The 15,431-nt window shown below is 40.4% G+C and overlaps 2 protein-coding genes across 2 annotated transcripts; one reads left to right on the top strand and one right to left on the bottom strand.

Annotated features, from left to right (window-relative positions):
- Positions 1-551: 551 nt before the first annotated feature.
- On the bottom strand, positions 552-10,576 carry fam199x (family with sequence similarity 199, X-linked). The gene is made up of 8 exons (XM_031749860.2): positions 10,446-10,576; positions 8,625-8,804; positions 6,446-6,665; positions 6,115-6,273; positions 5,535-5,696; positions 5,248-5,431; positions 5,009-5,112; positions 552-3,358 (listed from the first exon to the last, which is right to left on the bottom strand). Exons 2-8 carry the CDS (start codon positions 8,789-8,791, stop codon positions 3,185-3,187), a joined length of 1,170 nt encoding a protein of 389 aa, XP_031605720.1. The 5' UTR covers positions 8,792-8,804; positions 10,446-10,576; the 3' UTR covers positions 552-3,184.
- A 61-nt stretch (positions 10,577-10,637) lies between these two features.
- On the top strand, positions 10,638-15,050 carry commd5 (COMM domain containing 5). Its single transcript, XM_031749862.2, has 7 exons — positions 10,638-10,795; positions 11,084-11,244; positions 11,346-11,374; positions 11,481-11,531; positions 11,627-11,722; positions 11,985-12,060; positions 14,225-15,050. The coding sequence occupies exons 1-7, from the start codon at positions 10,672-10,674 to the stop codon at positions 14,324-14,326; spliced, it is 639 nt and encodes a 212-aa protein (XP_031605722.1). The 5' UTR covers positions 10,638-10,671; the 3' UTR covers positions 14,327-15,050.
- The last annotated feature ends 381 nt before the right edge of the window (positions 15,051-15,431 follow it).

Below are 15,431 nucleotides of genomic sequence, written 5' to 3'. Positions count from 1 at the left end.
AAATCCAATGGATATCGTTCCATTTTACAGAATGGTAAACCTTTCAAAAGGAAAAATGAGAAAAACTATTGCTTGCCGAAATCCAGTAAGAGCGTACAATATTTGAAACACTAGTTTTCATTTTTAACATTTCATAGGCTGACTTTGTACCATCATCACAATAATGAATCCTTGTCTATTTGGAATAACCTAATTAAAAGGTATATGTGTTTCTTGTTTATTTATTATAAATATGCACTAAATTCAATGCAGAAGTTTTCTTCCAGTGAGCTCTGGGGCCGGGCAAAACAGGGAAGTCCATTGATCCTTCTTCTTGATGGGGTTCCCTCCAAAAGATCTCAATCTCCATCCTGAACTTACTACACAAAGGAGCGGCCGATGAGCTGTGAAAAGCCAAAGTGTGCTTTTCTTTGTTAATTATTGTGGAAAATAAAAATCACAGTGATTCAGCGGTCAATAAAAACTGTTTGAAATTTGCAAACTGATGAATAACTTAATGAGTCATGCTCTCCTCTACAGAAGTTGCAAGTCAAAATAAGCACACGTGTAGAAAAGATGCAACACTGAATGTTTATTTGTCGAGTTCACACTAAACAGGAAGCGTTGAGTGAACTGCTCAGTCTCCCTTCAACCCTGTTGTTCAAACACAATAACACTGTTCCAGAATCATGTTAATCAGGAGTTAACGCATGTAAATCCACTCTTTGCTTTAGTAGCCAATGAAAACATTTTCACCTGCGTAATATACCACCACCACAGTGGGCTTCCCTTTCAAAACATCCTGTGTATGTTTGTAAGTTTAATATCATTCATTGTCAGCAGTTAATGGCATTTTATCTGCTGAAGTTACTCTGTTGCATCACTTATTTTATTTTTATTTCAAAATTATGTCATTTTTCAAAATAGAGTTTTACTAATTCATTGCTACAGAATACACAAAGCTGTTTTTCCTCCGACATGACTGCTGTAATTATTTTATACACAAGACAGAAACAAGAGCCGCGGCTCAGTCCACATCAAGTATCAGAAACGGCAGCTTTTAGGCCGACAGTTGTAGTGGTTCATCAGGTTACAGCCGAGAAGCTGTGGAGAAAAAAAATCTTTCCTACAAGTTAACAAGAAAAAGAAAAGAAGAAAACATCCCAGTAGCTCCACAGAACGCTGTCCTGCTTCATCAGCACTTTGTCTGGGATTTGAATCTTCAGAGCAAAGCGAGCACATCTCTGGAAACCACGTTGACGGCTCAAATAAGAAGCTGAAGAATAGCTCCAAAACCATACCAGCCACTGAGCAAAGTGTGGTCTTTAAAAACCTATAAAACGTCCACAATTCCCAAAATCGCTCAAACAATGAGGGTCAAACATTCAAGTAGGAGTTCAAGAAAACAAAAAAAAAAAAAAAGAGCAAATAAAAGTGATGAAAACAACGAAACACATCAAAATATGACTAAAAATATCTGAAAGGATCGGCGGCAACCTAGCAACGCATTCAAGCCCCAATGAGCAGTTAGTTTGCCATGTCCATCATTTACATACACACTCAAAAGGAAAGAAACTTTATCACCGAGGAAACCTTGAAAACAAGCAGTAAATATGATGGTACCGATCGCTTATTTACAACACAGGTAAGCTATTTCAACAGGTGTTTGCAAACGATGATGCAAGTTGTTAGTTTCTGGTCAACGTGGGGATTCGCTGTGGGTGACGATTGAAACATGCAGAGTTTCAGTGCTCCCTCTAAGCCTTAAAAGTGAAATGGGACCACAAAGCTCAGCAGAGAGAAAGACAGACCAGCTCGCTGCACTTTCCACACCTAAACAGTCGTAGTTTGCATTCATGTTTTCTCCTAAAGATAACAATCAGCGCATCGATGTGCAGTTTCAGCATCAAGAATGTGTCGACACAGTGTGAGAGGGATTATATTTACAGTAAGTTTACAGACATGTTAAACTGCCCATAATATGCTTAAAGGATCTCTGTGTCTTTTAGCCTGTTATCTGCCTTCTTTTATTCAAACCTATAAAAGATCAAAGTCCAGGGAAAATGCTGCTCAGCTGCCTTGAAGGATTAGTTTTAGTCCAATCTTCACTCCAGTTACACAATGATATAATGCTCCACCAAGCAGCATTAAATACAACCATAAAATCCATAAAGTACATTAATGTGAACCAGCCGAATCTTTCAGCTGAGCACTGCTGAAAATCCTGATGTTCCAGAAGCAAAGATATCCGACTTATTTCACACAAGACTGCAGCTGTTCCAGGATTTGGGGCATGTTTCTATTTAAGAGGAACTTAAAAGTGAAAGAATGTGTGGCATACATGGCTAACTTTAACATTAGCTTCAATCGTAGGACGCAGACGGAGCTGAATCTAAATCGTAATGCTGAGAAACGCCACAGGGGGGCGCCTTAAAGAGACAGGAGAAGGTCAGAGGAAAGATAATCAGAGTTTTTGAACATTAAAATGCTTTTTCTTGTAAAAAACCAAAATGAAATTAGGAGGCTGTTAAGGAGAAACGTATGAGCACTTTAAATCTGACAAGACCAATTCATCCTGCTGATTATGAACATATTTGTAAGCAGATCAAATTACATCATCATCAAAAGCTTGGATCTAGCTCCCTGTGGGTAATAAAGCCTTTGCCATCGCTCCCACTGAAGCAAAATGTAGCCAAAGTCCAGCTCTCTCGTCTGATCTGTCCTTCTGCTAGACATGGTTGTACAGGTAGTAGTGAATATACGATCTTACAGCATCTATAAGCAAACCTCTTATTACCTGCATTAAGATGCCATAATCATCATTAGTAGTGTGAATTCATTTGCAAACTTCTAAGGAGCTGCAGCGCTAACCTCTGGCTGTAAGCAGGTGAGACTGTGGCTATTAAAGCATTAGCAGCGTTTTATCACTGCTACATTGACTAGAGCAGTAGTGACTGCAGCACTTAGCAATTTACACACCAGCAGGTAACACTAGTATTAGCAAACAATATGTCGAGCTAAGTTATATGCTGCAAGAAGCAATTACTGGCCATCACATTGTTCTTACAAAAAGCATTCTAAGCATGTTAGCATATGCGGAGCTAACGCATGCAGCGATGTGGATTAGCGCGTTCTATAAGCTCTATGCTAGTGACTAGGTGGAGTGAAAGCAGGCGTAGAGGGAGCACTGATTGATTCACTGGTGTCACATCAGTATGTCCAGGTCGTCTCCGTGATCGTCCTCCTCCGTCACCCGTAGCGACAGCACCTCCTCGTTCAGAAACAGCCCGCTCAGTCGCTCCTTTCGGGCCTGCCGCTGCTCTTTGAGCTGTCGCTTGCGGAGGGCTTTCTGCTGAAGCTTTCGCTGCTTTGAACGTTTCTGGAAGAGACGGTGTGTGGAGAGAGGTTAATAATAATAATAATAATAATAATAATAATAATAATAATAATAATAAGTCAGCAGTGTGGCAGCATTTTGTAGAAAGGGATGCAACAAGTCGACTTCAACCCTTTCAGTAGTTTGCATTTCACAGCTCAACAACCATCAGAGCATTTCATCTGAAACTGTGTAGGCACGTTCTCACAGCTGTTGTGAACATCCAGCCTCTGCTTCACCAGCTCCACCATCTGTCAGCTACAACCAGCTTAAGCTGGATGTGACACCTGCTCTCTCATATGTCCCCAAATAAGACTGATTTCTGTTGTTATGATTGCAGTTTACAAATAGTTTTCTTGTAAAATGAACCTTATTGTGCAATTTGTTTAGCCTGAAAAGACTCAAGTATACTCCACAAACAATGAAAGAGATATTTAAGCTAGAGACAAAGCACATACCCATGATCCTCATCCAACAACCACTCAACTGGTTAAAGAGCCGGTACGATTTCAGTCAACTGAGACTTTCTTTGGTTGAGAACAACTGTGGGAATCATAGTACAGCAACAGAACTGGCACTGGAAAATGTTACACAATGCAAGACAAAACACACAATTCACCTCAGGATCAAAGCTTAGAGACAAGGCTGCAAAGAAATTCTTGTTGGTCTTGGGATACTTTCCTACATCTTGTGACTTAACCGATCCTAACGAGCCAACTCACAGCTGATCCAGGCTAAAATCTAAACACTGAGAATCTATACTCTCTTTACTGTGTGATCTCCATCACGTTGCCCCCTGATTACAGTCAGACTGCACTCTGAGACTTTCAGTGTTTCTGTCTGAGGAAAAAACAATCAAAGATCACACAAGTGATGACCTCTATTCTAACACAGCACATCAAAGTTCACCAAACTGATTAACTCACTGAATCAATTATTTTTCCTCAACAGTTCACATTAGAGAAGATCATAATCATTTTAGGTCACAGTGGATGTCAATATTTAAAGTCGCAATTAACAGCAGTTTAAAGAAATGTAAACTCTGCTGTCTGACAAAGTTCATGAGGTTGTTTAAAAAAAAAAAAAAAAAAAAAAGCCTAGCTCTGAAATGCTGAGTGGTTTCTCGTAATCACACCAACCCCAGTCTTCACTTTCTTAGATTCACAGTGAGTCTCCACACTCATACGCCTGTAGTGATCCTCCACAAGAGTCCCAGTTTCTCACGTGGGCCCACCTCTGCTCTCAGGTATTATAGTCACACGGTTAGTCTCCTCTGCTGCTACACCACAGTGTGAGGGTGAGGGGAGGAGCGGTGCATGCAGCCCAGCGGGAGAGATAGACGGAGGAAAGAGAAGATGGAGACTGGAGCTGATAACAACTTGGTCGCCTGTTATAAGTCCAAGAAAGGCTTCCAAGCAAGCGTTCATTTGTGGAAAACGCTCACTCAAGTTTCAAGGGCAGAAAAGGTGTAACAATTATTAACACAATGCCAAATGTTCTTCTGTATAGAACAATCAAAATCTGCAACTGTTCTTCCAGTGTTTCAGAGATATATTAGGTAATTATAACCATTGGTCTGGACTCTGCAGAGCAAAATATTTACCAAGAAAATAAAGACCGTTTTTAATTTTTCAACATGCTCATCTTTCTTACTTTAGAGTCTCGTATGCGTTCTGCAGCACTGGAAAGATTTCCATCACTGTGAGCTCTGCTAATATTGGCAACACTGCTCCCACTACAGGCAGAGGCTGTACCCCCTGGAACACAAGACACAGACACTGTTAGAAACATCAAGACCAGAATGCAGGGGAACAATTGTATCTTGGCAAAAGCTGGAAGTACCAACATAAGCACAGACTCCTGTGGCGGTGTCAAACCAGGCAGCATCGTACCTGCTACAGAGTTGGAGGCAGTAGATCCAGTGGAGGAGCTGGCAGAGCTGACCATGCTGGCGTTACTGCTGCTGGCTCCGCTGATGCCGCCTGTACTGGCACTGCTGTGGCTGCTCCTCTTCCAGCCCTCCCTGGTGCTGCTGGCTCGCTGCCTGGGGCTGTGCTCCCTGATGTAGTTACGCACCTGATGACGTCACACAGATCCATTAAAAGGGGAGTTTCTGAACAACTCTCGACAGCGCTGCTCCTCAATATGCAGCAGCTACAAAGCTGTTGTTGCTGCTCACCTGTTTGAGCTTCTCATCAGTGAGACAGTTGAGCTCGATGATAAACTCGCTGTCAGTGGGAGAGATCTGAGCACAGGGGTCAATGATCTTGATGATGTCGAGCTGCTCTCTCAGGCCCATCTCTGTGCTGACCTTCCGGCTCAGGTACTCGATGTACTCCACCTAGATGTGGAAATGCAATTCAATTCAGTTCTATTTAAATGGCATCAAATCACAACGACGGCTGCTTCGAGGCGCTTTACATTGTAAGGTAAAGACGCTAGAATAATACAAAGTAAACCCCATATGACTCTGCATGAGCAAGCGCTTTGGCAACAGCGAGGAGGAAAAACTCCCTTTTAACAGGAAGAAACCTTCAGCAGAACCAGGCTCAGGGAGGGGCGGGGCCATCTGCCACGACAGGTTGGGGGAAAAACACACCAGTTCAACTGACTGTATATTAAAATGTATTACAGGTAAAAAATAGACAAACAAATGAATAAATAATAGACGACACACTGCAACAAACAAAACCACGCAAGACAGAAAACACCTGGCTGATTCTGAGCACTCAGCACAAAAATATGCTTGTTTTGTTTACCTGTTCATCGTTGGTCATGGCACTCCAAGGCAGCTCATCCAGGTTGCGATGAGGGTGGGGCTTCGGCTTCCTCTTGGAAAACAAACATGGTGAACTTGGCACACTTGGAATTATGTCAGAGAGGACATCACTGCCACTTGCAATGTCACTTCCTGGTAACTGGGAAAACAACAATGCAAACAATTAGATTAGGAAATGACAAGAAAGGATTGTTTAGGAAAGCCATTTTCCACATTCATACAGATAAAGCAACCAAGTTCAAACGACTTACAACTCCTACTAAACATGAGCGCCTACAGAATATTAAAAATCAGACCGACTCATAAGCTACCTGCCACTCAAATTCACTGTCAGACCAGTCCCAGTATGTGCTGATAGAGGAGGAGACGTCACTGCAAACACTGCCTTCGGGAAACAAATCCAGCGATGTGAGTTCTTGGTCGTCCAGAAGGGAGTAGCAGTCGTCCTGATCCCCCACAGAGACGGAGGAGAAGAGCTCCTCGCTACACTCAGAGCTGGCAACACTGGTACCACAGGAAGTAAGGTTCCACCTGAGGAGAACAGAGTGGACATCAAAATAAATATTTTAAGTGACTTCTATTAGTTGTTCTCTTCTCTCTTTTTAGAGCGGTAAGGTAAAAGAAAAGCACAGATGAAGGATTTGGGGAGGATTACAGAACAGCTGGACCTTTGTTCGTCTGTGCCTTCAAATTAAGGTAATAAAACGTTGCTCCAACAGTTGTTCTCTTAGCAGCCACTGTTAGGTGATAATTAAACTATTTTGCACAGTTTCAGGCTGTAACACTTGGCAACAATGTTTCAGCTACTGTCTGATTTGGAGATAAAACACTTTTATTTCTTATGTTTGTGTTTAATTTGCTAAATCCTAATATGACAGTTCAAATACTTGATTGGCTACAATTTCCAAGATATTTTATGTTTAACATTTTATACCTATGCACACTGTTAACATGAGTTTTAATCATGAACTGTTAGCTTATGTTTTTTCATCTGTTTATGGTCACTTCATATGATATTTCACCTTTCTTCATTATAGAGAAGACTTAACGTGAAAGTCAAAGTCAAAGTAAATAAACGACTAAATAAACCAAACAAAGAGCAATGAACGCACTGCTGCTGTGTTCTTAAGCACAAAAAATTACAAGTATTGTGCTGTAGATGTGATGCATAAATGGCTCCAAATTGTTAAGACGCACAACTGATCCCGTTTTTCGTGCTTTTCCAACTTTAGTACTAGAACACACTAACTCATGAATCAGTTTTGACATGGAACGCAGGTCATGATATGTAGACGTTCTGGTTTTCTGACATGTCTACATGTCTGACTATTGACTTATTCCATCATTCAACAATTCAAGACACCAGTAGAGGAAATGTAAAGGCTATATACATTTCACTGGTGCACATTATATGAGTCACAGTACTTTCAATAGCATATTGTGAATGAAATGCAAACAAAAAAATATATAACTTGTGTGAATTTTTAATATGCATAAAAAAGATTTTACTTTACTTTGCTGCATTATAGAATTCCTGTTACTGGGAATGTGTCTAATCCAAGAGATCATCATATGATGTGAAATCTGAAAATTGGATTTTATGCTTCATATCAGCAAATTTCATAAAAAATGTGTAAACTCTGTAGTTTATGAAGAGCTGCTGTCTGAAAATTAGCACCTACTCCAAATTTAACAATTAGAATAATTTAAACAAGTTTAGCATTAGTAAATGGGTAAAGTTTGACTGCATTTACGTGGAAGCATTTTGGCTGCAGAGGAGTATAATCTGTAACTTTCCACATACGGTTACAAAACCCTTCCAATTTGCCAAGCAGACTGGAAACGGGCAACAGGATGTTCCCGTTTAAAGTTCTTCTGCATTTACAGGGCATACCGCTCATGCACATCTGTGGCACACAGAGTTTATCTGATGCAGTTACTTCCTTAAGAAAAGAATCTGGATAGTCCCAAAAGAGCGACAACTAACAGATACTTCATTCATCAGCCAAGGATTACTTCGCACCACCAAGAGTGGTAATTTACCAAACTCTACTGAAATCCCATCATTGTTACACGGTAACATTAAAGATCCTATGTCTACTCTTTAAGGGTTTTGGTAGTTTTACAAACTGAGGTGTAAATATGAGCTGTGAAAATCTGAAACCTCTCACTGCTGGGATTCCTCCAGCCCCCCAGCAACAAGACTGACTGCTAGCTTAGCAAGCCACTTAGAATTTCCTCTTACACAGATAGTGGGCTAACAATAGGCACTTTACAGTAGCAGCACCTTGAGGGGACTGTTGTTGTGATTTGGTGCTGTATAAATAAAACTGAATCGAATTGAACTCAGAGCGTTAAAGGCAATGGGGATGTCATTCAGGTCTGTATCCTCAGCATTGTAGGCTACACACCACTACAGAGCTCCAAAATAGGAGTATACAGGCACAGTACATACAAGTACAAACACAAATACAGTCATTCTGTACTTGCCTGTTACTGTGAAACCGATGCAGAGGATCCGTTCGATGACACGATGATAGCTGACAGCCAAAATCGCTGACATCCAGAGTTCCCACATCACTCAGGTTGGCCCTTTGGGAGAGGAGAGGGAAAGGCTCCTCCGGGGCCAAAAACTTCTCATACAAAGATTCAGACATGGTAAATCTGTACCTGAAATAAAGGAGGAGAGTAATAAATAGGCAGGGCTATTTTTCAATACACCTTTAAATAAATACATTATGCAAGGTCGTTATACTGGTCTGTACGTGTGTTAACCTTCATAAGGCTTGTTTGTGAACACAACTGTTGATGACACTGTTTACATAAACATAATGCTGGCCCAAACCCCAATGTTAGCAAAAATTCTCTTTGATTTCTTTGCTATATAGTTTTTACGGGGGACTGCATCCATCAAAATACACAAACCTAGATTAACTACCTAACGTTAGGTGGAAGATGTGTACAATTCAGAATAACAGCTAATATTAATAAACTAAGAGACAGTGTAGTTACTCCTGTTTAATGGTTTACTATCGTATTTCACTCATTAGTTACCAAAACTGAAATGGTGTTGGCTTAGCAAGAATTATCCTTAGAAGCTTCCGACAGGTAAGCTAACTTGTTTTGCGGTTCGCGGCTACGTTCTTCTTCGTTAGTATTGAGTGCAGTCTGGCCAGACCATATAAGCGATACTGCCCCCATAACTTCCTGTGGTGTATTGCAGTTACAAAAACACGTTTACGTCGTTTTCGAATATGACGCCTCAACACATTTTTATTAATGACGTCTTCGACGAATCGTTGCAGCCCTATTTCTGATGAGGAGGCTTTGGTGAACAGTACATGGATGACGACTGCAGGACCAGATGTATCCCTCAGGTCCTGTTTCTGGTCATTGCTGGTTTATTTCTTTTTCTGCAGGACATGACTTTCACACGCTGTTCATCTCCTGCAGACAGTTTTCATAGGCTTGCCAATTCTTCCGTTGTCCAATTGAAAAGTTTACTAAAAACACTGCGAGATATGCAGTGTTTTGTTCATGTTAAAATTGTTTCTTTGCCAAATTGTGTTGTGATACTAGTTCATCTCTCGAGTTAATAAATTATTCTATAATTTATTCTAACATCTTTGCACCACTGCACACGTTTTTTATTGTTTGTACTGCGCATGTCTATTCTGTTTATACTGGGATCAAAGAAAAAAAACGGACGCCTGTCCCTTGTATGTGTACATGTACTTGGTCAATAAATCTAATTCTGATTGTTCAGATACTAAAAAAGTATCTAATGGTGAAAACCTGTTTTTCGTCCAAACATCAGTAAGAAGAAATATCTACAGAGTTACTTTAATGGAAAAACTAGTTAGGCTTCCTACTATGAATGCTTTTTACTTAGCAACTGTGCTAATAATAAAGCTCATAATCAGTTACTGGTCTGTTATTTGGCACAGCTTAGACTCAAAGTAACTGGTAAACAGCCTGAATACTTCAAGTTACGGTAAACATAACCCCACGCGTTAAAAGCGCGCGCGCGCTCGCATACATATATATAAAAGCTTTGATAATGTTAGCTCCATTAGCTTGAGTAGAACTTATATAAACAGTATCGTGTTTAGAAAACGCGAGCATAAGCCTCTGACATCACAACACAAGCTAACATCCTTAGCTTGCTGCTAATCCTCCGAAATATCTATGTAGCGTTTGCTAATATACAAAACGATCTGAAACTCCCATTTCCCAACAAATACCATGTGTGAACGGTATGTGAACAGGCCTAAGCTGTAACTAAGAAGCTATCGCTATTAAAAATCCTACCTTTTGGTTGTTCAAAAAGAGACCACTTCTATCACCTCCATTTGCAAATCCGTTTTCTTCTAAACGACGAGCTAAGCTCTCACCGCGAGACTCCGCGGAATGAGAGTCATGTGACATGAAGGCGGAAGCTGTCGCACAAATACAAAACTAGCTAGACAAACGCCTCTCTAACACTAATTTCTCATCTTTCTATCTGTTAATTCTGTATGTTAGTGAACACTGAGGCATGTCTTCCAGCCATTCAAAGGACTCTTTGAGCTTTCTGGGAGGCAGAATACCACCGGAAGTCGAGTCATTGTCAAAAAACTTGAAGGATGTGGACCAAGAGTTGTTCCGAAAAATACTGAAAGGTAAATAAAGTCTAAAACAGAAAAAAACAGCAAGAACTAAATAACTATATTATAGCGTGTCTATTCGAATACATACCCTGGGCATGAAACAATAAAACTGACGCCTTTTGGTGAAGTTTAGTGTGAAACTGGACCAATAACAGTATCCACAGTAGAGCTGTGACCTCCTCAGCGTCCCAGGATGTTTATATCGTGATAAGACCTTCTGCTGATATTCAGACCAAGTGTTTGCAGTTGAAGATGCCGGGTAAGTGCATTTAATGTGACTGTGAATGATTCCCCGTCCAGCTGTGGTCAGTGCCCTGGAGGGGAAGGACTGCACAGAGGGGATGAAGTCCATAGCAGAGAGCAGCGTCATCCCGCAGGAGCGGCTCTGTCACATCGTAGCTGGGATCCACAGACTGCTGTCTGAGGCCATCCGCATCCCCACAGCGTTACTTAAACAGGAGGTGAGCTGATGCTAAAGCACTGGAAATTATATTCACTGAAACAGAGTGTTTAACTAACATTTTCATTCCTCTTCTGTGGTGCCTGATGGGGCATTGATTAGACCTTTAAAGAAGATCTGAAGGAACTAAGGTGAGGGGAATCATTTTTTCCACACCTCTCTGTGTTTTCATTCATTATCTATCCCCCCAAATTCTGAAGAGGTTATTTCTGTTGTGTTTTTTTCTTCTTTTATTAGAATACCCGAAGACTTCATCACAGATTTCTCCAGTGTGGTTTTTGGAAATCGGTATGTTGATTTTACAACCTCAGGCATGTCCAGGATCGGTATCTCGGAGCAGTGCTACAATCAGGTTCTATTTTCTGTGCTGTTTGTGTTTTCAGCCGTGCAGCTCTAGAAGCGGCGGCCTGTCAGAAGGATCCTCATCTCCCCACACTAGAAGAATTGAAATGGAGAGTGGATGTTGCCATTTCTACAAGGTAATATACTAAACGAACTGCAAAAACTGTTTACATTGGCAATATGAGCAAGAAATCTTTGTTAATGGTTAACTGGCTACTAACACAGTGTTTTAAAGCTTTCCTGGAACAATACCATCTCTTACCACCGTCTCTTGCTTGTAATATAGAAATAAGTCAGGAAGAAGTGTTTAGTGAAAGATTACAAAAAATTCTACTGCACTCATTTTAAAGTCCTACTCTTTAGACTTTGTGATGTTTTTGCTTTTCTGTGTCGAAACAGCTCTTTAGCCCGAGCGCTGCAGCCTTCTGTTCTCATGCAGATGAAACTTTCAGATGGGAGGTTTCAGCGCTTTGAGGTATTTAAACAAGTAACCTGTTCCTGATTGTACACACAATACATTCTGCCCCACAGTCCCCTTCTTATTCTCATTTTATTTACTTTTAATGACGATAACAGTACCACTGTATAGATCGACATGCCAAATTTCTGTGCATAAAACCACAGTTCAGAGGGTTTTTTTCTCTTGGTCTTTTGGCTTTTAAGAGTCTTGTTGAAAGTAACAGTCTTTCAGAAGACGGTTTCCTCGCCTCTTTACTCATCCAGATGTTGGGAAAACAAAGTGCCTGCATGGATTCTCTCTTGGCACTCACATGCTTGTTAGGTTAAGTGGTAATTCTAATTTCGCTGTAGGGATAATTATGACGATGAGCGTTTGTCTTTTAAGTATTTACGAAAATGGATGGATTTAACAATGCCTTTAAAATTCATGAAAATGTCTTGTGCATGAGCAAATCTCCAACAGAACAACTAAAAAGGAAACGACTCAAGGTGTTGCAATGGTCCAGCCAAAATCCAGACCTGAGCATGACTGAAATGCTTCAGTGGGATCTTAAGAGTGCTGTGAATTAACAAATGCCCACAGACCTCAATGAACTGAAGCCGTGTTGTCAAGAGTGGGCTGAAATAGATAAATTCACCCAGAAAAAAACAAAAACCTTTAAGTGGTTGTTCCTGAGGGTGAATCATGGGATGTACTTAGTTTTTCAAGGGACTGCATAGAGCCTTGTAAAAACTGTTGGCTCTTAATGTCAGTGAGCGAGGAGATCCTTACTATGGTCATCTCAGACACACAGTTCTAGCTGTGAGCACGACATCCCCACACACCTGCTGCTAAAGGTGGATGAAGGTGAAGCTAGAATATCAGTTAAAAGCGAGGGTGGCCTGAAACAGGGGGGGCGATGTGCCAGACAGTGGAGGGGAACTGGGTTGCACAAAGTCCTAGTACATGGATAAATAACGATTACTTTTAAATGTAAATCATGCAAAGCTACACTTAAAATATGCACTGGAAATGAGTTCATTCTCAGGAGCTAAGCACTGATTTTCTTTTGAGAAACCTGTTAACATCATATGGATTTTTTTCTTCACATGACCGATGATGGTTGTGCACTGTAGTAGTTATTCCTGGATTATCACAGCAGAGTGTTAAACATGTTGGTTGTAAGCCAGTGGGCTAATGTAGGTCTGTTTCAGTTATTGCATAACAGGATTACAGAGGAAGTAACGTTTATTAACAGCAGCCTAACCTACAAGCTGTCCTTGACCAAGTGCCCCGATACGATTGCAGTGTTATTTCTGTTCTAGTCAGCTTGCTTGTGCTTATTACAAATATTGTTTTGTTAAATGCTAAAAGAACAGTTGCATTTCTGAATCTTATTTTTGTCTTTTATCAGCTTACAGAAAAAAACTACAGTAAAAAAGTCTGATATCCATTCACATAAATGCAAAAGTGTCACTTTTAAAACAGAAAAAATGAAGAATTAATAGATGGACTCCACCAGAATGTGCGGCAGCCTCACTGCCACGGTGTAATGTACGTCTTATTCAGCAGGGGGCGCCATACTCCACATCAGCCTCAAAATGACAAACTAGAATCCACAACTTCTTTCAAAGCTGACTACCAGTGTGGTCGGAGCAGAAGCAGGACAAGGACACCTACTACGGATGTGCAGCGATTATGTAATCAGATTATAGCAGAATTAGAAGATAAGCAGCAGCAACATTCGATGTGCAGTTTCTCTTGATGGGTGCAGCTCATCTCCACCTGACGCGTGCTTCTCTGGAAGTGAAGGGAGGATGAATAGCAAACAGAAGAGATGTCTTCTTCCTCCTTCAGCACACTCTTCTTAATTAGCACTTGTGTCTGTTTGCAGTCTGACCACTGCAAACAGATGGTGACTCACACCCGGCTTGAGACTTAAACACAGGGATGACAGGGACAGAAATTAGGGAGGCAGCAAATGAAACTCTGGGCTTAAGTATTAGAGCACAGCATTTTGCAAGGAGTCCATCTACATCATTTAGGTAGAAATTCAGGTTTTTAAGAACACTTTCAATGACTATTTCTTGCATTTTTAGACATTCAGACACACAGTAAACAGCTGTGGAATGTGGCTGTGTGGTTATTTTTAATGCTGAACACTTTGTGGGTGTGCTACATGTTCTGTGGTCTTTTCCAGGTACCCGTGTCTAAATTCCAGGAGCTTCGTTACAACGTTGCTTTGATTCTCAAAGAGATGAACGATCTGGAGAAGAGGAGCATTCTTAAGATCCAAAACTGATACACCATCCGGAGCTGATGTTTATGCTAACTCATCTCTGCTCAGTTTTTAAAACTCAGTGGAGCTTTTCTACATTTTTCCATACGATGCAAGATAACGCTCTGCACGTCATTATCTTATACTCTGATGGTGTTGGCATCCAACATACTTGAGACAAGCACTTCACCTCCTACCGTGTATTTAAAAATAAATCTATAAAGTTTTTTTGTTCTCGTTGTGCATTAGTCTTTGACGTTTGTGTCACATTTGAAAGGCCTGCGATCCCACACCCGTGCCAAAATGCAAAAAAAGTCAAGTGGGCGCTGGTCATGTGATACACGCTCCTCTTTGAAGCAGAACGTTTTGTTCCCTCGCCTCTGGGACTCGATGTGACAAGAGGTCGAACAAATGATTTACATGTCTTAAGGCTAAAAGCGCAACCATAAGTGTAAAAAGTAACTTTCTTTTAACTAAAAGTTTGTCTTGTTATGTGTTTGTTTTCCAAAATAACATTGAGTTTTTTTTCTTACTGTTGAGCCACATTTCTGTAATTACATCTGTCCGTCACTAAATTTGTAAGGAATGTTTGATCTGTTCAGATTCAAACTGTGTCACAGAAATAAGAATTAGATGATAAACTGTAAACTCAAATGCTGAAAGTCATTGAAATGTATTACAAAGAAATCTTATGTGTTCTTGTGACATCTTTTTACGTGAATTAAACTGATGTTTTTGATTAACTGCAGCTATTTTGTAGATTAAGTGGAACTCTGTATCATTTTACTCTACTTATTTCTATTCTTTCAATGTAACAACATGAATGTAAGTGAGTGAATGTATGTGTGGGGGAATAATAGGATAGTCTCAATTTGAAAATATTATAAAAGGAAACAAGATTTTACTAAGCACGATCAAGAAACATTTCATAGTCACAAGTCTCAGTACATCCAGTACCTCAACTTCACATTTCCAAGATCAAATCAGATTAAAGACGTTTGCTACAAGCGGTCCTCTCATGCCTATCATTAGTCTGTGTTTATGCATTCTTTCCCAAATGATCCAATACCTCATAATATATTTTCACTGTCAACAAATGAACAGTGACTGTTTTAGAAACTCTCAAAGT

The sequence above is a fragment of the Oreochromis aureus genome, linkage group 2, assembly GCF_013358895.1.
Source record: "Oreochromis aureus strain Israel breed Guangdong linkage group 2, ZZ_aureus, whole genome shotgun sequence".
In the NCBI taxonomy this organism is placed as follows: Eukaryota; Metazoa; Chordata; class Actinopteri; order Cichliformes; family Cichlidae; genus Oreochromis; species Oreochromis aureus.
Note: the sequence above shows the minus strand (reverse complement) of the source record. Positions and strands in the feature narration are given on the sequence as shown.

Coding starts and splice junctions, on each gene's coding strand:
- fam199x (XM_031749860.2), bottom strand. CDS start 8,791: ATGTCTGAATCTTTGTATGAGAAGTTTTTGGCCCCGGAGGAGCCTTTC. Junction 5,432..5,534: donor CTGATGAGAAGCTCAAACAG/GTGAGCAGCAAC, acceptor TGACGTCATCAG/GTGCGTAACTACATCAGGGA. Junction 5,113..5,247: donor TGCCTCCAACTCTGTAGCAG/GTACGATGCTGC, acceptor CTTGTGTTCCAG/GGGGTACAGCCTCTGCCTGT.
- commd5 (XM_031749862.2), top strand. CDS start 10,672: ATGTCTTCCAGCCATTCAAAGGACTCTTTGAGCTTTCTGGGAGGCAGA. Junction 11,532..11,626: donor AGTGTGGTTTTTGGAAATCG/GTATGTTGATTT, acceptor TTGTGTTTTCAG/CCGTGCAGCTCTAGAAGCGG. Junction 11,723..11,984: donor GATGTTGCCATTTCTACAAG/GTAATATACTAA, acceptor GTGTCGAAACAG/CTCTTTAGCCCGAGCGCTGC.